The following is a 25,939-nucleotide window of genomic DNA, read 5'->3' on the forward strand; positions in this document are numbered from 1 at the left end:
CCCTCACCCCACCGATAACGACCTTTACTTTCAAATTATGTTTTTACATGGAATTTGTATAAATCTGAATAACTATTATCAAGTATTTTAGGCGGCAAAAAATAATTATTGCTATTTTTCTTTTTAGAATATTTAATACACAATTAATATATATATATACATTTAAACAACCTTTTTAAATATTTTTATTTTATTTCTTGCACGAAAAAAATTATTGGATTTTAGCACCTCCTATAACGGTAAACAATTTAAATGTCCAGAAAAAATTGCCAGGTAAAATTATTAGTATACAAAAAGTGAGAAAAAAGTATGATCAAGTACCCAAAACATTTTAAGTTTAATAAACATTTTTATGTTAATACATAAATCATTTAAACAATAATATAAATATTAATTTTCAATTATATTGAATGGCGTTAGACATATATTTTAGTTAAAATTATGTGATTTTGTTAACGTATTTAATTTATTCTAATTTGTAGGTACTAAAAGAAATTATTTCAGACGTTTTCGCACAAATTATTCGAAAAGAAAAAATAATAATACAAGTTGATTTAATGAAGACGCCTTTCATAAAAATGTCAACTATCTACCGGTAACGTATTTAGTGTACTAGAGATTCATTTTCTTGGGAAATAATAACAATTGTACAGTTTTTCATTTAAAAAACATTTTTCTTCTTGTTATTGTAGAGTATTATAAAATGACTGAATATTTACATTTTTTTAGTATTTTTCAGAGCGCTATCGACTTTGGGAACTGAAATGGGAACGTGAAAGCTGGTTAACGACTAGTCAACAGTTTGTAAACTATTCTTATTTTAAAAAGATAGTTGAATATATAGGTTTTCATTAAAGTTTCAAACGTCGACTGGAAAATACTGATAAAGATAAATATTTGGTTATTTTGTTACTATACAAATATAAAAAAAAAATGTTACATACTTACATTACTATGAAATGAAACAGTATTGTTGTCATTTGTGTTGTATTTTAAATGAAGTAGCAATTTTTGGGTGAAGTTATTGAGAAAAGTGAAGGTGAAAGCTGTATGCTCAAAGTTTTTCAGAACAGCGTTTTAATTTTAGTGTCAATTATCAATTTTACACACGCATAAGGAATCTGACACATATACGTGGGTCCAACAAAAATGTTTTAATTCAACCGGTGAAGTTCCTCATCCTCCGGCATAGTTATCGATCGTTAATAACATTTTCTATTGCCAAATATCCTCATCTGCATTTGATATGTGCACAAACCCTACGGCGCGTCTCAATGAAACACTGATACCACCTCCCCAATTGAAAACCGTCCCGTCTTGTCTACTCAACGCGAGACGAAACAATACCGGGTGTATTTTCCCCCTCGTTTTAGAGGGTTAGGGACAACCCAGTAGGGCTTATGTTATAGTGATAATAAAATATTAAAAATATGATTCATTGCCGCACAAAAACATATACGTACATGCAAATCATTATTACTTTTATTAAATTCTTTACATTAGGTATATTGCTTACAAGAGTAGGAAAATAATTAGAATTTTCACCAAAAGAAGGTTTTTCCTCGTTATAGTTGTATAAAATCTTAAGTCTTAAAAATACTCATATTCGGTACAACTTTTAGATAATATTTTTCTGAATTAAACATTAATGCCAACGTTATACAACAAAAAAATATTTAAAAAGTTTTGAATAATATGCTATAAGGTTATTGATGTTTAATGTTTTAAAAATGTTATTAAAAAACGTTGAATAGTATTAAAAATATTTACAATATATCATATTATCTAAACTGTATTTTATAAACGGTACAAAAGTGTGAATAGTATATTTAAAACGTTGTATTTTGGGACCAAAATAGATATTTATATATCTGTATATATATATATATATATAAAACGCTGTTAAAACATGTTTAAAACATTTTGAAAATGATTAAATAATTTATACTTTTCCTGTATTGGATAAGTGTAGCGTCTTTTTCTTTGTTTTTTTCAATACTTCCAGTTAATAACCAGTAGCATCTATCGGTATATTGTAAATTTGGATTATGAAAGCCCAATCTTTATACAGGATGACTTTTTTTATCATGGACAACTTATAAATAATTAAGTACTTCCCATTTATGGTCATTTGGCATCCAACTGACTTCCTATTTTATGCTTGGAAAACGATTAGGATACAAATTTCGTATTTTATTTATCAAAACAATATTATAATACAACAAATTCCAGCCATTCAATTCGTTCATGTTAACAAAGTTAGTTTTGTGTCTTTTCTTTATAAACCTTTATTGTAAAAGTTAAGTTATTATATTATTTTTTCTTGTACGACATTCGTTTTCATTATTTATTAATTTTTCTATTCGGGTTTTCTGGATATTAAGTCTTTTTTCGCATTTTTTATTTGAACAATACCAACATAAAACCCTACTTTTCATAGAAAACCCCAATTGGTTATTACTTTGTCTATGGTTTATTTCTGTCGTTAACAAAAGAAATACTTTCATCGTTTAACTTGAATCATTTATCTTTTTCTCTCGTGGCTGTATTATATTACATATTGATAAAATGCTTGATGTCATTATTGTTATATTGTACCTACATAAGTATTCTTCAAAGAAATCCACTCACAACAGTTGCTTACCTAAACCTGGTAGTTTGATAATATCTAAAACCATGTATTCAACCGGTGTGGTTATGTCGCTGGGCGCAATAACAAAAATGTACATTTTTGTTTGAGAGATTTCATGATGTTTCTGGACCACAGCCATATAGTAGCTTTTCTAGTCCATCCAACACAAGATCTGCTTGTTTTAGAAATGGAAGGATGGCTTTGAAATGAATAATGAATATGCAATATTATATTGAACTTAAACGTAACATTTTTTTTTTCATTTTTATACACTGCTTATTAATGAGAGATTTAACGTAAATGTATTAAATATAATTAATTTTAATGATAATATATTACCTAACACACGAGTTGAATTATTGACATTAAATCGTGTCAAATCCGAGGATTATCAATTAATGTACACAGACAGTAAAACTATTATTATTTATTTACTACAAACGTTCTACCAATTCTTATTACTGTAACTTTTATATTATATTATGTTAGATAGATTATCTGTTTTCAGTTTAGCGGTTTTAATATTTTTCGTTCGTTTTTTTGGCTATTGGTTAAGTTAAAATAAAACATCATCCAAGTTTTTATTTTGTCCATATACGTTATTTAAAACATTATCAAAGTTAGTAGTTGTGTATAATTAGTTTTACTGACTAATGAAGCTATTGAAGTTAAATCTAAAAATATATTAAAGACATCTAGTTTTTTTTTTAATTACGGAAGTCATTAACTGGCATCTGATTAATGAGTAAATTATATTATTTTTTTTAATTTTCCGTCATGCTGTTTTGCATATCCGCCGACTCGAGTAATTAGGAAGCGAAGTTATTTTGAATTAACAAAATTAAGTTATTCTATAGTAATAATTTGGTTATCCTACATATTTATAAAGTGTAGACAGATTCTAATGAATATGAAATGAGATTGAAAACGATTCGCAGCACAAGCCAAAAATTATGATTGAATCCAACGTGTTTTACAGAGTATCTTACGAGGACTTAATACCTTTTAACACTTGATTTTAAATAATGTTATTATTCCTTAGTAAACCATAGAATAAATTAGCAGGTTTGATGTTTCCTAATTGATGGACTCCAGTATAAAATATATTGTCTATAGAAAAGCTGTAGTTATAAAGGTAATCAACACTGTCTGGAAAAAAAGAGTATTAGTAACACTCTACTCATGGAAAATAAATGGTAATCTCCTCAACTTTACAAAAAACTTCCTAAAAACAGAACATTTAATGTCAAAATATACGATAAGATCTCACCGCCACATATCATTGAAAATGGACTTCCGCAAGGATCCGTACCCAGTGTCACTCTGTTCCTGGTAGCCATAAATGGCATATGCAAAAACCTACCTACCCTGTCAAATTTATACTCTTCGCCGATGACAGCAATATTTATTGTTACAAATGAGAATAACCACACTTTTCCTACAACGTGCCCTCGACTCCCTTTCTAATTGGTCCTCAGAAACCGGCTTCAACTTCTTCCCCTCAAAAACTCAGTATATCATCTTTAACAAAAAAAAGAACGATACTCAACCAACAATAAAATTCCAAAAAACACAACTTTCCTTTTCAAATAGTATACGCATTCTAGGTCTCACCTTTGACGGCAAACTTTCCTGGCGACCTCATCTGATAAAACTCAAAACTGAATGCCAATCAAGAATGAAGACGATTAAAATACTTGGAAACAACAACTGGGGAGCCGACACAATGACCCTCACTACAATATACAAAGCACTTATACTTTCATTAATTGACTATGGCGATGTTATATATAACTCAGCAAAAATAAAAGACTTAAAGACTCTGGATCTTATACACAATCAAGGTATACGCCTGGCCACAGGAGCCTTCAGGACGAGCCCAGTAGATAGCATACTGTTTTATTCTGGAGAACCTCCCCTTCACCTCAGACGCCAAAGTCACATGTTAAAGTACATAACCAAAATTAAAAACCTAGCCGATCACATCACCAGAAATGTCATCCATAACCCACTCCCCTCCAACCTCATACCTAACCGATGCACAATCTTCGAAAATTTTAAAATAATCAGTGAAAACTTAAATTTCCAAGCACAAACATTACACAAAATCAAGCCTTCTCTACCTCCTTGGCTCTGGTCGCCTTCCATCAACACTCAACTGACAGAATACTGCAAACACAGTCTTGACAGCTCAATTATACGCAGTTATTTCAATGAAATAATAGCTCAACAATTCCCGGAATATACGCAATTATACACAGATGCCTCTAAAAATATAAATGGCGTGGGTTTCTCAGTAATCACAAAACAGGAAAATCGCCTTTTTCAACTACCATCCTCTTCTAGCATATATACAGCGGAAACTTATGCTATCTACTCAGCCCTAAAAATCATCACATCTTCAAATACCAAAAGCAACAGCATCATTATCAGTGACTCTCTGAGCGCCCTCTCATCAATCTCAAACCCCTATGCCAAGAATGAGCTTGTTCAACACATTCAGAAATTTATATTTGAAACAAATTTATCGATATGTTTCATGTGGGTCCCATCTCATATAGGAATACCCGGAAATGAGAAAGCAGACACGGCAGCATATGAAGCCACCACATCTCCCCTCTCCACAAAAATCCAGACATTAACCTCACCCGAAACCTTTAACATAATTTACCACAAAACAATGGAAAAATGACAAATTTTTTGGTTAAACCTACCTCTTTCCAATAAACTTAGAAATGTAAAACTAAACGTTAAAAAATTGAAGTACCCCCCTAACATTAAAAGAAGAGATGAAACAAACATCAACCGAGCTAAAATAGGCCACTCTCACCTAACCCATGCATACCTTATCAACAAGGAACCAGCACCAGTATGCGACACTTGCAAGCAAATATTATCGATAGAACACATAATCATCAACTGCCCCAAATATAGAGAAGCACGAAGGAAACTTAACAATCCTTTTACACTTCACCAAGCATACAAAGAAGAAAACACCACTGAAATCATCAAATTTTTTCACAATGTAAATATGAGCCATAAACTATAAATATCATGTCATTCTAATTCCTAAATTTATTGTACATTAACTTCTAGGCTAATAATCATGTAATTGAAGCCTTTACCATTAATAAAAAAAAAAAAAAGGTTATCAAGTATGGCTGATTGAACAAGAGTTTGACATTGTGATAGACGATGATATGCGGCCAATACTTTACTTTTTTTTTCAAAACTCGATTGTCAGAAGAAGAATTTACCAACCGGTAACTGAGTTAGTTTACCAAAACGTACTCGACTTAATAATAATAAAAACACATTATTAAATGGGACCGGGTTAATGGACTCGGAGGGTGCAAACAAATTAATGGCAAATTGAAATGAGACCGAACGAGGCGAAAGAAATCTGGTTAAATCTCTCCTCTCCCAAAAAAAAAAATAAATAAAAAAACGCCGTTCGCAAATTATTATTTGTTTTTTTTAACATAGTAGCGCACGGTTCGGCAGTAAAATTGGTTTTTTCCTTTTATATAATAAATATGTGTGTAATTTATATTATGTTAAAACCACCCTCCGGTCATTATGCCGTACATGCTGTATACGTAGTATAAAGCATTACCCTTTGTTTGTTTTTACACCCGTTGATAATATTTTCAATGTACAGCGGCAAAAATAATACTAGTGAAAAAAACCCCCGGTGATCAATGTATAATAATAGTAACATATACGGCCGTATTCGGTACACAATATGTACGGACTGCATAATATTGCATGCACTCGGTAGGCGGGTTAGCGCGGTAGCCTCGAGGCTAGGTGTGCGTCCTAACGTAGGGGACACACCATCGGATTGAAAAAAAAAACAACAAAAATATAAAGAAAGTTTTAACGATCCTCAAAATTGATAACGACCCCTCTTGGGGGGAAAAGTCCCTGGGACTATTTAAAATTTATAATGGTTTTTTTTTTTTTTTTGACAAGTATAGTGTTTGACGCACTTGCAAGTAGAGGATATTAGACGTGACACCGTTGAAAAGGACAAGACACACATAATATGTATGGTGTAGGACACGCACAAATGCGTTTTAATAATAGATCCTATGCATTTTATATGCACGCTTTTGGGGTCGTGATTCTGAGCGTTTCAACAGCGATAACACGAGCCGGGTTGTTTTTAGTCGTTGTCTGTCAAACGTACACCACTACTGTGATATTAACCTATCCCGACCGACCCTTTTTTGTAGATATAAAATAAACACACTTTCGAAAAAAAATATACATAATATATTATAACAAGACACATTCGCCGCTGGAGTAAAGTGGCATTTGTCGTGGTGCATGTTCGGAAACTTTCCACTATTAATATTAATTCAAATTGTTTCGAAGAAAAAAAAAGCACTAACGTATGCATATACAAAACGCATAAGCAATACGCCTATCTATTATTGTCTTGTAAGTAACAAAAAAATACAAAATAACCATACTACACCAAAGTAGTGAATTTCGATTTTTAGCAAATCCGTGAGTCTGGGCTATTATAATATTATAATAAGGTCATTCCATGCGGAACAACCTAATGTGTGTGCAAGTGGGGTTTCTAAATACTTCAAACTCATATTTCAGTTAGCTTCATAAAATCGAAAAAGTGTAGCAAAAAAAATTAAAAACTTTTGTTTGATTCAGACGATATTATATTCTTATTAACTTGTTACTTAATGACTAATTTATTATAATATGAAAATAAAACTTTCACCGAAAAATTGTAATTTAAGTGTAATTTTTTCCTTCAACAATTTGTTTGAAATTTTAAGTTGCTAAAAATTGAAAAACAAATTTGAACGTTGTAATTGCATTCAATTTTTATACTGACTCAAGGTCAGTTTCAAACAAAATTTGTTTTATTCTGACACATCATTCTATACAACTTTTTATCCAGTAAGGTTTTTTGTTTATTGTTTAACTTAAATCACACTGCCGTTTTTTTATTAACTATATTGATAATGGCCGTTTACACCAGTTTAGCTTGGCACATAAGTAGAGTGGGGCTACAGGTTCAATACAGTATCACTATAAACAATTTGTAAAGCTCAACTGAAGAGAACGTTTATTATTTTTCTTAAATTATGTTTTTTGTAGTCTCGGATCTATATCGATACTGTATGTGGTTAATTATTTTCAGCTCAAACATTTTCTTCAGTAATCATTTTTTGGTTACCGATTAATATTTTTGTTTGTAGAATGTATTTGTGTTTTTAAGCAAAGAGGGATACAAGAACCCGTATCCAAATAGGTATTAGTATCTATTATTATGAAATTTAGCTCCTAATGACTAAGTATAAGAAAAATAAAAACTATACGGTAAATAGTTAAGTATGAATTAAGCATTAATTATCTAGCATCGTTCTTAATTCCAAATCGAAGCAAAAGCTCAGCAGCTTGCCGAACAGTGCTAGTTCATTGGCAGGTTTTAATCGAAATGCCATTTTTTAACACTTAGCACAGGAGTTTTTACACCTCACAATATACTATGTAACTATATGCCAACTACAGATAATCAATATAAATCGTGTGTACAGCCAGCTTGTCGTGTGATTGATGCACAGTTTTGTTAGTTATGTACATACAAGAATAGTTTGGACAGTCAAGAAGTTCAACGTCAGTTGTGAACTATTGAACGTTTAAATATGTTTGTTAATAATGGTAGAATTAACGAGTCGTCGTCGTTTTGTATAAAAATTCAATCATTTATTAAATGATTTGAATTATTCAAATCATTTATTTACAGTATGAAAAACAAACTTATGCCAGTTAACAAAAATTGTTTGAAATAATAATGAGAGTTATTGTTCCACTTCGTTAAGTATGAAAGAAAAGATTTTTTTATAATTTTTTTTTTTAAATTACAGATTAAAGGTTAAAGTTTAACGGGAATGTTAAACTAAATAAATAATAATAATTGATAAGTACATCGAATACGTCTAATGTGTATCATTACAGTATAGATTACTAAAAAGCAAAAACAGTATTTTAAGACAGTATATTATTGCTTATATGTACTTATTGATAAACTATTCTTGTGGATTTGCATAGACATAACTAGTTTTAATGTTTTTTTAAAAAAAAAATTTAGTCTCGCTGACCACGCGTGATCGAACATATCATACATTAAACATTATTATTTATCATAACAAAAAAAAGCAACAAAGTTTATCTTACAACACAAAACGTACGATCCATTAACTGATACTGCATAAAAAAATAACTGTAAAAATTACAAATATCACTGAAACCTAATAAACCTTTTTTTCTTTAGCTTTTACAATAGGTACACTGTTACACAAACATGATACGTATATTACTTATATAAAAAAACAACCAAAAATATTAACACATAATTTATTGTCGTATGAAGGGTATAAATGCCCTTAGCATATTTTAGTTTTTTTTTAATGCTTTTTATGCCCGTCGTTTTACAATATAGCGCTGTAATTAATTGCGTATTAAAAAAAAAAATAACATACATGCTTTATATTACATAAAAATATTATTGCAACACGTTTAATGAGTTTTTACGAACCTTTTTTATCCGCTGACCATACTATAACTACAAACAGTTTAACTTCAATGAAACCCAATGAATGAAACAATGATGTTACAGAGCGGATATGTACGTGGTACCGCAACATTGAACGAGCTGAGTTCTCTAATAATGTTTCTTCGCCTAATATTAACCTATAATAATTGTATTGTGATGGATAGTTGTACACGAAGAGAACAATTCATAAGGGTTAAGTCATCAAGATAAAATCTGTCACTAGGAAAAAAAAAATATAGCAACTAGCAATATTACCGATAATAATATAATTATATATAGAGAGAAACAACTTTTATTTAATTAAAACATAAAGTGAGCTGCCCACTATGCGGGTTGCCAAATGACACAGCATACTATTTAATAAACATATACATAAGACAATTTCAATTTCACACTACAAATAAACACTATCAAATTCATAGTACAAATACATAAATGCCAAATTTAACAATTAATAAAATATTAATAGAAAATTCACACACAGTAAAACAAACTTCCTGCTATGAATATAAATGGTAATTTATCATGTATAGCGTGTCTTTTAAGATGGATAAGCACATTTGGATGAGGTCATCTGTAGCTAGATTGTATGATTGGAAAAATGATCTTAGGAATCCTGAGGCTGTACCCCGAGCTCCAAACCAAAGTCCAAATACTTCCCAACTTGAGATTCCATAATGTTATCGAAGCCATGAAATACACGGTTCATAGATACTCTTCTTTTCTTCATCTACTTTACTATCTTGCTGTGGGTCATTTGTTTTCCAACGAATTTTCGGGTCCAGAATGAGAGCACGGTCTTTACTCCTATCTATTACAATGATGTCTGCACGTCGATTCTGTGCGTTATTATCCACAATCGATAAGCAATGGACTTCCTCAAATACTTCAAATAGCTTCTTTTTTCGAAAAAGATTGGCTATCGACGTACGGTGGTGGACGCATTACGCAATAGCTCCGTTTTTGGACAGGCGCCTCGGATGTGCGGTAGAGTTTCTATAATATTATTCTCACTGCAGATTTGAAATCTACAGTGGCGGCTACCACCCACGCTGCGCCCACCCGCTCCACGATTAGCCACTGAGTTCATTGATGCCTTGATGGCATTGGACCATTCGCTGCTCGAGAGACCACCTTTGTTTGACACCCATGAGTTGGTTAACGTACACTTGTCATACCATAGTACCCCCATTCCTCTTTGGGGCATACTTTTCCACTTTTGGAACTCCTTGTCTCGCAGCTCTGACCTGATAGCTCGCACACTGTTACCAACAACTTCTCCAAGATGTAAGCGGCAATGCCTTTCTTCGGCTTGAAAGTCGCGCACAGCCTGCAGATGCCGGTCCTGTGTTTTAGATATTTTGTATATAATTGCCAAGTGTTGTAGAGAAACTTCCCACGATGTTCTCAACATACCCAAACCACGAACCTTTCGGCCACTGTAAAATACGGGGAGGGGTGTATCTGATGGTAGAGAACAAATCTCTCTTACACCTTGCCTCATGAGTACGTCTACTCGTTCCAGGAATGCGGGTGGGAGAAGGTCGATTGGCGTTGTTTGTAGAGGGTAGATTAACTTTGGATATACATACTGATTTAAAATATTGATTTTTTGATCGCCTCTTAGCAATGGAGACATTATAAGGTTTCTGAAATCCTTTTCTAGGTTGAGTAAAAATTGTTTCTGATCAAATACTATTTCGTCCCTAAAGTTAACTCCAAGGTAACGTATACAGTCGTTATCGGTGACTGGCGGAATGACGGCAGCTTCAAACAATGTTAAATCTTTTGGAGCAAGTATGCCCTCTTCGATATTTATAACATGCGATTTTGAGTGATTTATTTTCATGCCCACGGATGAAAACAAGTCAATTGCCATTTCAACTAAAGTTGCTGCGCTTTCCATACTCTTGCTTACTATTACTGTATCGTCCGCAAACCCGCAGATAGATATATTTTCCATGTCTGGACGAAGTTGAAACCCATGAATACCACTCACGCTAGGGTCTGCAATCTGTTTTAGAACAAAGTCTTGACTAAAAAGATGAACCCTGGGTTATTACCCCCTTATGCAAGCTTATTGTTTTTGAGTACTTTTTATTGACTTCAATTATTATCGTGTTAGGTGAAAGTTTTATTTTATTTATTTTCTATTTTTTTATGTATATAGTAGTATATTAGTTTTACAAAAATAATTACTTAAATTTTTTTTTCTAATTACACGCAGACTTAGTTACGTCACGGTCGTCTTTTATCCGAAGCTTTATCCATGGCTAGTACATTAAAAAGTAAAATGAAACATTTGAGCCCTCTCCACTGGCCATAGTTCAGATCATTCACAAATCGTCGAGTGTCAAACTCAAACGCATTCGAGTTTATCGACAGTAGAAAACTCATTAAACAGTAGGTTATCTAATTATAATATGTTATATAGCACACATTATTATACTTGTTATACTGAAAAAAAATCTTAGTGAATGGGCTTAAATGTGTTATCCACTAACATCATTTAATGACAATGGTTGTTCAATATTCTAAGACACAAAATAAAAATCTTTTTTGTAATAACATGTGTATAATGTAATGTATATGACCAATGGTTTTCAAGATATTTATGTAACAAGCAATACAATGAGCAAGATGTGTGTTATGTAATGCCTTAAAGCAACAATGTGTAATTACAATAGTAATGCAAAAGATCGGTTATGATTTAAAAAAAATACTAAAAACCGAATTGACAAAATGCGATAAATTTCTATAATAATGTTTTATGCCGTACTTGTAAAAGTAAGTTTTCAGAATAGCTAAGTGCTTTAACTTAAATCCCAGTTTTATTTTTTACTAAGTAATATTTATGTGATGTCAGGTTGAAAACATGAGTTTTAATATTTAAATTCTTCAATTAAACTGAATCCATAACAATAGTAGTATACTAAACTGTCTTTAAACTATATTTTTGCTGAAAATTGAAACAATTCTTCCGGAAGTTGTTCACAGTGAACGCAGCTATTGTAGATCTATCTTCGTTAAGTGTAATATAGTGTGATAAGGAGTGAAATGACTAGCGTCAGTGCCGCCCCCAGTCCTCGATATTAAAAGTAAAAATAAGGTGTAATATAGTGTGGTAGAAACGGGTATCTGAAAACAATTTTCTTTATATTGATAATAACGGCAACAAAATAAGAAAACGCAGACAATCTACATTAATATTATCCACCTTAATACTGAAAATGCAATTTTAAGTACATTAATATTCCTACCATCTATATATTTGCATCGAAGCGTTTATTAGATTTTATCAGGTATAAAAATTCTTGAAAACCTATGACCTCCTCGACCCCAATGTGCTAGCTTTTATTTTAAATATTCGCTTGGACAATTACAACAACCACGTTATACACATTGAACAATAATAGTTTTATTGTCGCAAAACGATAGTTACGATAATAATATAAAAATCAATAAAAAAAAAAAAATTAATAATTATCTACATTTTGGTGGTTTGTCATTGGGACAAGCGATTTGCTTTAAAAGTTCCACAACAGTCCGAACTGGACTTCCAGTCATTAGCCCTGGTTTGAGATAATGCTCTGGTTTTGGGCTTCTGAAAAAAGCCGATCCACCAATGTCTAACGTTAACATTTGGGTTGACTTGGGCTTGTAATTTTGCAAGAACATGGCCGCTGCCATCGCGTCTCCGTTGTACATGTGAGGTACGACTCGGGTGTCGGCCAGTGTGCGATAAGTAGTTTTGGCCTTGTAATAGTCACATAGAGGACCTCTAACCACCCTATCGCCACTAATGGCCGACGACCTCTCGAAAGTGTCGTACAATTTGTCTTCGGAGGTAAACGCCAAGATTGTCTCGCTAAAGTACTCGCAAGTGTCCACCGAAAGAGTGGCTAAGTTAATAATCACCTGAGGTTTGAGCGTCTCACTGTACCCGATTAGGTCACTGAGCACGAGCCTGGCCGCGGTATTTGTCCGGTGCACTTCCGTCGTGGTTTTGTTGTACGTCGCGATGACCGAGCCGGGTCTTAGCGCCATACCGCCCAGCTGGTTTCCGTACAGAGGAACCAGTCCGTTTATGTTGAGCGGTAGCGATAACTGGGCAGCCGCTTTCATGATACCTATGACGGCCGCAGCTCCAGTCTTGGTGAACATACCGTGCTGCAAGTTTTTATGATTCCTCAAGCACAAACCCCAAGAGTCGAACGTGCAACCATCACCGATTAGCACCATCGGTCTCCCGTCTTCTCGACCACCACAGTACGTTAGTTCCAACATAACTGGCGGTCTCCGCGAGCTCTTGGCCACTTCTATCAGCGAGTGCAGTTTCTTGCTCGCACACCAATGTATGTCTCTTTTTTCGACCATAACGTTGCACGGACAGAGCATTTTTATAGCCAGATCTGCTATCCCTTCGGGAGTTCCTACGTTGGGCGCCATATGGGAGATATGTCTGGCCAAGTTCTGGCCTTCAGCGACCATCTGGCCGCTCTTCCACCTGTCACCGTCTTCGGCGACGAACGGCAAAACCTTAGGCACCTTTACCGCACTGCCGAGTTTCTTATATCCTTCGAAATCCCAGGTTCCCAACACCGATCCCTCGGCCGCTGCCTCTGGACTGGACATGGACTCCACGTAGATCTCGTCCATTGAATACGTTTGCAATGCCCGAGCCCCTAGCCCGGCGCCCACTCGTGACCGTTCCAGACACTGGTTTATGTTTTCCCGCGGACTGGACTCGGTCTCCGCAGGGCCGACATCGGTAAACGCCACAGCGAAGTAATCTCTGTGCAGCATATGTGCGACGACGACATTTCGTAGGCTTATGTTGGAATTGCGCAAGAAATCGCTGGCCCTGCCTTCGACAGACTCATCGAACATTTGGGCTGCATTAGAAAGATGTATATCGCCCGGGTTACATCCTCGATACACGCCCAGCACTAAACCGGTCAGCGACCGAACGTTCTGTGTGAAATTGTAAGCACGTTTTAAAAAACAATTTCGCAACGTCCACATAGTCAATTTGAAATAAGTTATACGACGTTCGACTAGACAATGGTTTGTATCATACCATGAAATTGTGATTGTAATACATTAAACGTAGTAGCCAGCACTTATGAACCGCAATAATTTTATGTGTTGAAAAACAGTATTACATATATCTGGTGATTGTATCATTATTACAAGCGATATCATACAGATTAAAAACTTCTTCTTTTTCTTTCGGCATGAGTATCGACAATTACAATTCAACATTTCAACACTTATATTTATATATTATAGATTAAACTAACTTTGATGATACTGATTGCTCAATTTGTCCGTCTTAATATTACATTTATTAAAACGAAAGCTACAGTTTAATAAAAGTTGTATGTAGTTTCAATATGGCTAAGTATTAACTTATATGTGTAACAATATTAAAATCTTTAGCGCTATTATAACTTGATTGTTTTATAAAAAACGTAGAAGATATTGTCGGTATGTATATGCATAGTTAGATAAATAAATAATAATTCATGTGTTAAATATAAAATTATTTTGGATTAATATTTTCTGAAAATCGAAGGTAGATAAAGAAATATCTATTCAGCGTTATATCTACACATAATATTGTGAAATCCTCCATTAAAATAATATTTATACTTAATAACCAACAACAACATTCACACAAGTGGTTTTTGAAACAATCCTTTTGTCGAAAACAAAACACATTTTTTTTTTTATTCAAAATTGTTGGCATAAATCACTGCACTCGATTTACCATAAATTATATTTTTTAACGGGTTTTAAATTATAGTTTCGACTGAAATTTATTATAAACACTATGACTATGCGTTTTAATTATAATTTGATTCAGTTGAAACTATAAATCAGAAACCATCAAAAAAATATCAGATAGTTAATTATTGTACATTCAAAGCATCAACAATATGGAATACAAGCTTTCAGAAAAGTTTGAAACCCTTTACATAATTAAATATTTGCCTGACAGCTTTGTTTTACAATTTTAATATTATCTATCAAACGTGTTAGTATACAAAACAAAAAATTATGTTCTCTAGTCAATGGAAAAAAAATCAACGATATTTTATTTCTTAACAGCTATAGTAATTGACTTCCAGTATGGTATACGGGTGATTTTAACGTGAACCACTAAATATCTCATAAGGATGAATAATTTTTTTCCATAATATGATTTTTACAATGTGACCTCAATTTTTCACACTTTTTTTTGTTTTACCCCCTCCCAAATTAATTTTTTTAAAAGCAAATTTTAAAACTTAAATTGTAACGCATACATTTCATTAAACTTTTTAATTAAAAAAAATGTACTAAAAATGTTGACTGGTCGATAAACAGTTTTGGATAACTATTTTTGAAGTTATCAGAGTTTCAAGTTTAGGGCAGAAGGAAAGTTGGAGTGTAGTATTATTTTAATCTGCGCGCACTTTTCCAACCACCCTTCCCCTCCTATCATAACTTTAAAACTAGTTGTTGAAAACTGGTCAGTATATACGCCCACAGCCTAGCAAACCCAATCGGAATCACCGTACAATGATAATAGGATAATTCCAATGCAATAAGCAATCCGTCTGTTTTGATAAAGAACTGCCTGTACTATATATGTTAGTACATACATATAAAGTTGCCCTCCAACCCCTATTTTTGCACTAACGAAGTGATTGCGAGTTGCAAGTATACTCACGCACACCCGGCTAACCGTTTGTCTATCACCATCATACAGTCACAACAAGACAACACATAGACGGAGCGGTTCGTTAAACTTGTAAACACAATTCCGCTTATAAAATATAATATATTATATTATGTGCTTTCAATCAAATGACACCAAAAGTCGACTTTTTGCTAAATCTTAAAAACATTTTCTTTAGGAAGATGCCAAATGAAATGTCTTTGATATATTATATCAGTAGGTACAAATATTTAAACGAGACGATTTTCTGCTGTAATATTCTCTGAAACGTATAATATCCTTATTGCGCGTTTCTTGAGCTTATTCACTTTGTAATCCTATTAGTAATAAAAATTATATTATTATGATAGATCTATGAAAATGGAGGACGAATTTAAACGTTGTAAGCCAACCTAATACCGGTTGAAACAAAAAGATCTATGGACTCAGGACTATGCATCAACACCTTGTGCACGTTTGGTGGCATATGATACCAGATTTATAAAATGTCATATAATTCAGCAATTTCCCAACAATATGTATCTACTGATTAATAATAACTAATAATACTTACTGCAAACCTTGCTATTTAAAAATAAAAAAATAATAATTTTTTTTTTTTTGGAAAACGTGTGCTTATTTAATTTATTGTATGTTTATATCCGTAAAAGTCGGTAATTAAAATGTATAACAAAAGTTTAACTTTTAAATATGATATGTTGTACAAAAAAATCGTGAATTAGTCACTAAATATGTTCGGCTCTTTTTTTATTTTAAAATTAATTTTAATAAATTCTATATTAACTGTAACAACGTAACAAAAAAATGATATTTATTAACTTTTAGTCTATTTTTGACCACTAATATAATATATATTATATTACATATATTTCCGAAACAGAGTTTTTTGGTATTATAATTTGTTGGGTTGTAAACGCCACGCCATTTTAATTACGTGGCGTTTTAAATAAACGACTTAAAAATGTCGTAGATAAATTTAATTTCCACTCATGTGAAATAGCCAAACTCTAAACAACTCCATAATATTGTTGTATAATTCTTTAAGTCAGTTACCGCGGTTTTAAATATATTAATATGATATATGCGATCGCTAAATGTTAACAATAGTTGAGTTATTTTTCCGTAAAGAAAAAAAAGCACCATTTAATACATACCTAACTGATTTTTTTTGTATCCGGATAAGGTTGCCAGTCAGGTGGGTGTGTTTTTAAAAGCTGGAAAGGTTTAAAAAGTATAAGTTATATAGTAATTTAACGCAACATAATAATTTCTGTTTAAATACAATGACCTTCCACCACAACGTAAATTCATTACAGTATTTTTAAATGAACAACGTACATAACGAACCTGTACATACTATCATTTATTTACTAGGTATATAAATACCTAGCTTACTCATTACAATAACATTAAGAGGTGGGAGTGACCCCGAAATCCGCCCGTATTTTATATATATAACTATAGGCACTGCTGTCTATAGCACTAAGTACCGCACGAAAAATAATTTATTGACCATCGTTTATCATGATAACTTTTAGAACATATTATAATATCCTAGGAAAGAGGACATACATATACACAAGGGAAGCGACTTATGTCTACATATCTTAACTCAACCCAACTCAGTCAATCATTGCACAAGTGTATCAAATGAATGAAAACATTTTTTTTGTGTTAAACAATATTTTTTCAAAAGTCGCGTGAGTTGAGCTAGAGGCAGGAAAGACGATACAAAGTGGATTAAGATGTTTTAGATATGTTCAAAGAAGAGAAGAAAATGAAATAGTAAAATGACAAAAAGAAAGTTTAGTGTAGAGAGAAACGTGAACATTTACTAGACATAGTCTATACAATCAATGTGAACTTAACTTAGATGAAATATATACATACAGAAATAATTCATTGAGACATTAGCAAAGTTGTGTCAAGGCAATTAATAAATTTCAAAGTGGTACCATCACTGTTAAACGCTTCTATGAAAATTTGGAATACTATAGTAAAAAATTTACTGTCTTGAGTATAAACATTGCATATTTTTTTTATATTTGCCATAAATACTTATATAATATGTATGTAACGAACCGTAAGTTAAATTTTTAATTTTTACATCCAAAACTTTTATAAAATTCCACATATTATTGAATTTTTATTTTTTCACAGTAAAAAAATTGAGCTGTTTTGAGGTATTTTTTTACCACTGATGTTTTTTTGTATCGACTTACCAGTTTCTTAATGAAGCAAGTCTACTGATCAGTCATACCAAAAAGGCACTTTATTAAGCCAAAAATTTAAAAAGTTCACCCCTTCAAAATCAAATGAGGAAGAAAAATCCCCAAAATATTTACATTTTTTCAACTTAAAGCTACGGCGCGTTATAATTTATATAAAAGTAATTGAATTAGCCGACAACATTTGTATAAAACATTCTTTAGGTACATTACTATTGATATACATTTGACAAAACAAAAGATTATCAAAAACCTTTTTCCCTAGGAGTGGGCTAAACTTTTTCTTTATTGTACATTTACGAGTGGAGTTTCGGGACATTATAGGTCTGAAAATTTGATTATCGTGTCTTCAGGAACATAAAAACACATCCCTATAAAAACAACACCTCCTCAGCTACACATCGAAGCCAAAAAAAAACACCCTGAATGCATAACGCGAGTATAATGTATTAAAATTGAAAAGTACTATAATACGCACTTTGGTTCGTTGCAAATTTTGGTGTTTGATCTTCGCTACTTTATAATTTATAAAAATTGCTTTTATTACTTTTATGCTTTTAAGTGCTAATTCAAATAGATGTTCAAAATTTCTACCATTGAAATAATTTTGTACAATATTTAGAACTGACAGACACTGACATTAACATGCCGAAACTGAATTCTGAACAGTAAATGTATGCAAAAAGAGACGACAATAATAATATTCAAAACGACCATATTATAATACTGCCGAGTGTACACTATTTGTAAAAACTGTAAATGTTTTAATTCGCAATGAAACACAAAGCGTTAATTTGTGGTAAGTTTAAATATGCAAACGGCTCAGAGGCAGAAACGATGGAATTCATGAATTTTCAACGAACAAAATCAGTGCTAATTACAAACCGGGAAAACAATTATTATATTGTCGCTTGGTGGTTTGCATTTAAGTTGTGGCTGCAACAAAACGGACATAACTCTTGAATTAACGAGGAACAGTTTTTTTTTCGTTAGTTAATTTAGTTTTTGTAAATTTGCATCTCGCGAAATAATTAACGCTGCAATCTAACCACGTATCATAACATTATTTGTGTTTGGTTCACTTCACACTCGCCATTAGAGGTAGCATTTACTGTCGGTAAAAACAAAAAATATACAACTACATCATTTGTTTATCATGCAAATTTCAGTTATACCGCACATAAATAATAAATTGCGGCATGATATTTTTTTTGAAATGGACGTATAAAATATATTTTTGGATAAAAAAAAACTATTACCCGTGGTTACGTCTTGTGGCTATAAATAATTAGTAAAATAAATTGTTAAAATTCTTCTATACCACAAAAGAGGTGTGGAATAAAGACACGATAAGGCCAATTCATTTTTATTAAAATACATTTTCATGTACCAAATAATATTAAAAAAAAAAAAATTAATGTGTGTATATTATATATATATATATATATATATATATATATTAAACTGTGTCTAAAAACACTATTTTTACTTAACTCTGATAACTTGACAACTTGCTAAGAAAATATTTTATCACGAAATATTAAAACAAAGATTTTCAAGTGTCATATTTTATCAATTTGATATTTCAATATGAAACACTGTTTATTGTATTAAATAAAATGACATTAATGAACGGCCTACTATAAATAAATTTAGTCAGCGTTACCGTATTGTACGTGTACTTAATTAGAAACGACTTTTAAAAAGGAGTTGTTTGGAAAAAAATACTAACAAAAGGTAATGTTAATTTATTATTGAAGAGAAGCAAATTGATATATGCAAAGCGATTCAGTTGTGTCCAACCCGTTCTTCCGAGTATTTATTGTTTACATTCTCTCGCATTCTTTTCGAGGCACAAAATAAAATTAGTTGTTCGCGAAAGTAAAATTAAAAGTTTTTACTTTTGTAGGTAGAAAACCTTTTCTTTGTCTCGAACATTGAAAAATATTTTCGTAGGTTCTTTCTGGTTCAACGGAAAATTTAAATCTTATCCCTTTGCGTTTATATTGAATTAAAACGGTTGACAGTTAAAACAAAAAAAAACGCTCCCCCAAACTATAAAGTATTTTGTTTCGATAAAAAAAAATGTTTTCTACATAGGCCACCACCCGAGCTCGTTAACAGCGCACAAGCAGTTAACTCGGTTTTATATGTCACATAATATTGTTATTGCATCCGCTAAACGGTTATAATGCACTGAACCGTAAAACCAAATGACATACAGGGTGTTTCGCGGTGTTGGACGAATTCACAGTTAAGTGTACATTTTTTTTTTAAATAGCTCGAGACACCTGTGCACCTACTTTGCAGTAGTTGTCAAACGTCATGTCATTGATCATTCTGCCCACCGTGATTTATCAATGCGTGTTTAATTTATATCTCGCCGGCAACGTTATTTGTTACAATATCTATGTCAGACGACTATTCATTATCAATATCGACGGAGTGTTCCTGCTGTAGTGTGGCGTCTGGGTGTGCACCATAGGTCTTAGCGGGGGTGCTAGCAATATAGAAAAAGAAAACACGTCATGACAGACAATCGTTTTTTTTTCTCTTTCTTTTAATCATTCAGATGACTTCTGCTCATAACTCACCGCCATCGCAACAACAACCACAACGTGACCGGCTCAAAGCAAAACCTCACGAACTGTGTGCCCAATACAACCGATAAAATCCTTAATTTCAGTTCAATTATTAAATCTGATTCGTGATCAAACTCATGTCGGTATTTTAGAATTTATAGTATACTGTTATATAAGCCAAATAATATACTTAATAGTTAAAACAATATATTAGTAAACACTACCTTATGCGCTAAAATATTATTCCTAAAAAAGTTATAACAAGAACTTTTACCTTAAATAATATTTAACCTTTAACTTAGCGATGTATCTTTGAATATACACAAAATTGAAATATATATTCCAGTGGAAATATAAAAGATATATGGGCTTTTTTGATTTGTTATGTTCTTTGGAGAAATCGTTGTAGTTATTGATGACATTTTACAGATTTGTGCGCGGTATTATATTTGTTATATCGTTTCAAAAACCATGTTATGTTTGTTTTCAACACATATTATTTACAGTTTAAAACCTAAATATATTTATTTCAGATGTTGGAATCAAATTATGTAAGTCTAAATATTTTATTAACAATATAAAGCCAATCACTTATTTAAGTATTTAAGTATATAAAATGTCATATGTCCTAAAAGATACTATGCTTTGTACACCAGAATTATTGTTTGTTTCCAAAAAGATACAATACCCTAATAGTAAAATACTTTAAACTTTATAAAAATAATAAATAATTAGATAAATTCTAATTTTTTTGTTCTAATAGTTATTTATTATTTTATTACGATAAATAAAATATCTATTTTTTAAATGCAGGTGCATTTTTAACTTAAAACTTTTTTTTTAAATGTCCTAAAGACAATTGTTTTTAGTTAATACAAATAAACATACTTATACTTAAAGAATAATACCTACTCTACGCAAATCCAAAAATACCATTTAAAATTGTTTTATCTTAATAGATCTATGAGGTAGTGTATATTTAAAGATACAAATATCAAATTAGCTCCACGAGGTAGTGTCTTAACTAGTAAAACCATGGTTTAAAATTTTCGTGTGAGTTTTTTATTTCTGCTAAGTTCAGGGTTAATCATTTTTAATCCCGGCTTTTTTCTATAAATGTGTCACACAATTCATCTACTCAAAAACTAAAAATATTTAATGAGGAATGACGTATCTTTTTCAATATTCATCCATTTTTGCTTCACTCGTCTACCAGGTCATTTAATTTGCTTTAAACCCTTCTACCTGCTTTGTTATTTCATTTTGTCGTTTTTCATACTTCCTTAAACCATCTTTATGTCTTATATTTATTATTTATTTATTTAGCTATTTATATATTGCTCATAGAACCAATTTAAACTATAAACGAATACATAAAAACTAATGGATGTAGAAGTGTAGAGTGAAGTTCTAAGTTGTAATCAGATGAAATCTACAGGAATGTAACATTAACTGTAAATAAACACAAAAATGTGTTTATTAAGGCAGGTATAGCGTTTTAAGTTTTAACGCTGCAATGATATACGTGAAGTTTGCTAGTGGGTGTAATAAAGTATAATTTTCTTCCCATTAAACCATTTAAAACGGTCGTATAAAATAAACGCTGTTTTTCTCGAACACTGGTTGATGCATTAACTTTGTCTGTTGCACGTTTTTTAAACGTTTATATAATATATGATCTTTACATCTCATTTGTTCGTCGTCCATTTCCTACATTACTACTGTGCGTTGGACTGGACCATAATGAATAATTGTACGACACTCAAGACGGTTCATAATTTATTGGAATTCGACAATAATATTAATTTCTATCCGTCAACGGTGATGATCAGTTAATAGGACTCCCGAGTTTTATTTTACATAATTTAAAATCTTTAATGTATAATAATTGTGTAAAAAGGTGTTGAGTGACGTTGCTTGAAATATTAAAACAAATTTTTGAGTGTTATGAAAAATCCCTTCGAAAAATTTTAGTTTCAAAATTGACCGATGGAAGACTTTATTGTTATTTAGTAAAAAAAAAAAGTACTAAATTAGTGAACAGATGGTTAAAAAGCATCTTTTAACATAAAAAATCACACAGTTGACTTATTTTTAACATTTAAATATAGCCCATCATTATAGTATACGGTACCGGTACTCCTTTTTTTGAAAAATAGTCACAATAGCTAAATTGTAAATGGGTTTAGATAATATTTAGAGTCGGTATACTAAAGATTTTCACTCGAATCCAAATAAACAGCTTTAATCATTTCTCCCAGGAGAGGTGAACATTGGTTATTTATTTCTCGTTTCTTAATCGTAGTTTTTGGGTTTGAAGTCGGAAAACTAAACTAAAAGTAATTTTATTGCGCAAATACTTAATAAACTCACATGATCGATAGAATATCTAGTACATATCCTAGTCTAATATTTAAAAAAAGGTTTACCTACTATTATTACAGTTTTTAATTAAAGAGGTTTTTTTTGAAAATTAACTGATGCTGTCGAGAGAGTCATTAAACTGTACTGTGTTTTTGCATTGTATTATTTTGTATATTAATATTTTGTTAGTATTTCAGAGAATACCTAAAAAAAACTGGTGTGAATGCAAAAAAAACATAATGTGAATTTATTTTATTTTATTTTGTAAGCCTTGCTTAAACGTTTGTTAACTGTTCCCACGTAACGGACGTTTATAGAATTATAATACAATGTTATTCCTCTAGATTTCACGCTTTAATGTAGGAGAAATCATAAGACTACGACCCATGTTGGTGAGCGTTATTTTTAAATAGGAAACAGCTTTAACTGCCATTAAGTACATCAACGTCCTACGGCCAATTATTATTAATAATCGTTAGTTAGCGCGCCTAACTGTGTAATAAGTAAAATCGTCTCTCGGTATAATTTTAATTATTATTAATATTTGGATGCACTTTAAATAAACATAACATTTTATTGGTAACCCACATTATTTCCTCGGCTTCATTTTAATCACTATAATGTAGTCAATGTGGTGTCTGTAATAATAAGAAGCATCTACAATCACGTGCACAGTACATCTATTACAAAAAGAAAATTGTGTTTTATGCCTTTCGTTTTTTAGTGGGATTTTAATTAATTCAAAATTTAAAAAAAAAAACTTAATTATTATATATATTTGAAATACTAAAAAATAAAAATATTATAGAACAATAATTTTTTAGTGTAATATCATTAATATCAAGTACAATATGTATTGAGCTAAAGTAAACCGAAAATATTACTCAATATTGTAATTATTTACTTAGTGAAGACATTTTTATTTTTTATACTAAAGTTTAAATATTTACAAGTTAATGTTTGTCATAGATTTAATGAAAACAAAATAATTGAAAAAAATACTAACTGTTAACCTAACAATAATTCTATATCCTTGAAAAAATGTGTTTCGCCAAGTACACAATCATAATATTTTCGGTTTATTCTTAACGCAACACAATATAATGATATTACAACTTTATAGTGTTAAACATATATGTTTTTTTTTACTTGGGTCAAAATAAAGGGTTTTTGATGTGATACACTATTGTATTATAAAAAACTAAATATTTAAAAAACCGTGCCATTATGATTTTTTTATATGGTATTATTAAGGTTTTATTCATTATATATTTGTAATGCGGTTTATTATAGGTATTTTTGTTAAGTGTGCATTACTGTTATTTGGGTATTTTCCGTCTAAATAAATAAATGATTTTGTTTGGTTAAGCAAATGTCAACATCTTGGTTGTGTACTATAAAATAGAAAAAAGTGAAGTGTAGCACAACCATTTTCATTGGGTAAACATCACATTATCTGTTCTGATACAAGCTAGACTTGAGTTCTTCAGTTCTGGGTATTTAAGGGTTAGACTCTAGAGTCTAGACGGTGAAATACGACGGTAATACACTACAATAACAAAGTTCAAGTACAAATCGCGGAATACTTTATTAATTTTCAATACACATGTATTTTGTACACAAGTTGTACTGTAAAATTGTATTTGGTAGTTTAATACACTTATGTAACCTAAGTTAATAAACTTAGGTTTAATTTAAATTTGATACAACTGACGTGTCGAAGCTAAAATGATAACAAACTGTCACAATTACAACAACGTTGGTGTTTTCGAAAATCCAATTATCGTATAACAAAAAAGACTCTAAGATTAAAACTTGATCGAAATTTTCAAGGATTTTAATATCTAAATACATGCATTTTGAAATATACAACATACCTTACTATATACATTTTAAACTCCAATTCAGTGTTTAGTAATTAAATTGATCCTCTTAATATCCTCCTATTACGTTTATCACAATTATTCTATAAATTATTTCGCTCAACTAATATGATCTCTTGAGCTCATATATGTACTTATTTAAAAACATACATTGTAGTATTATCGTCCTATGTGTTATGGTTTAAAGATATTTATCTGTGTATTTCTTAAGTAATTCCGATGTAACGAATCTTAACCATAGCCGCCGGTGTGTGCTATTATCGGTCGGGATAGGTCACAATAAGCGATACAAGTTAAAGTCGTATTTAATATTATTATGGACCATTACTTCATTCGTTGAAATCTAGTCGAAATCGAATTGACGTGTATTTATTGTTATCCTCGTTGACTCTTAAACGTTGTACCTAACTTGTGATGTAATGGAGGTCATGTTTAACTCTGCTATTATGTATTACACCGTTTATATCACGTAACAGCGGTGCTAATACTATGTGCTTTCTAACCATAATTATTATTAATGTTATGTGCATTTTTAAAACTCCATTAGAGTGATAATTCGTGTAATAACTAATATGCAATGATGAAACCTACTTGCTAATTGGTTGCGAGCTATAAAGTACCAAAGAAAATGCTTTGTTGATCGGTTGTATTCAACTCATAGCCAGCAATGAATGTTAACCGAGTAAAACAAAAGCTAACTTTTCGGGAAATATCTTAATGATAAAAGACAAAATAACAGCAATAGATTTTATATAATAACATAACATTATGTATACAGGGTGATCATTCTATCGTGAACCACTAGTGAACCACTATAATATGTCATAGCCAACGTGATCTCAATTTTTCACAATTTGTTTTGTTTTTACCCCTCTCCCAGCTTAGTTTTTTTATAGCAATTTTTCAAACTTGAATTTACATTTCATTAACTTTT

The 25,939-nt window shown here is 31.3% G+C and overlaps 1 protein-coding gene across 1 annotated transcript; it reads right to left on the reverse strand.

Moving 5' to 3' along the window:
• Nucleotides 1-12,704: 12,704 nt before the first annotated feature.
• On the reverse strand, nucleotides 12,705-14,111 carry LOC126844774 (cytosol aminopeptidase-like). The gene has a single exon (XM_050583174.1). The coding sequence runs from the start codon at nucleotides 14,109-14,111 to the stop codon at nucleotides 12,705-12,707; it is 1,407 nt and encodes a 468-aa protein (XP_050439131.1).
• Between the last annotated feature and the right edge of the window lie 11,828 nt (nucleotides 14,112-25,939).

The sequence above is a fragment of the Adelges cooleyi genome, unplaced genomic scaffold (genome assembly GCF_023614345.1).
Source record: "Adelges cooleyi isolate 19-005CV unplaced genomic scaffold, UGA_ACOO_1.1 ACOO_flye_CR_arks_rails_tigmint_CR_PRNA_651, whole genome shotgun sequence".
NCBI classification, from domain to species: domain Eukaryota; kingdom Metazoa; phylum Arthropoda; class Insecta; order Hemiptera; family Adelgidae; genus Adelges; species Adelges cooleyi.

Coding starts and splice junctions, on each gene's coding strand:
- LOC126844774 (XM_050583174.1), bottom strand. CDS start 14,111: ATGTTCGATGAGTCTGTCGAAGGCAGGGCCAGCGATTTCTTGCGCAAT.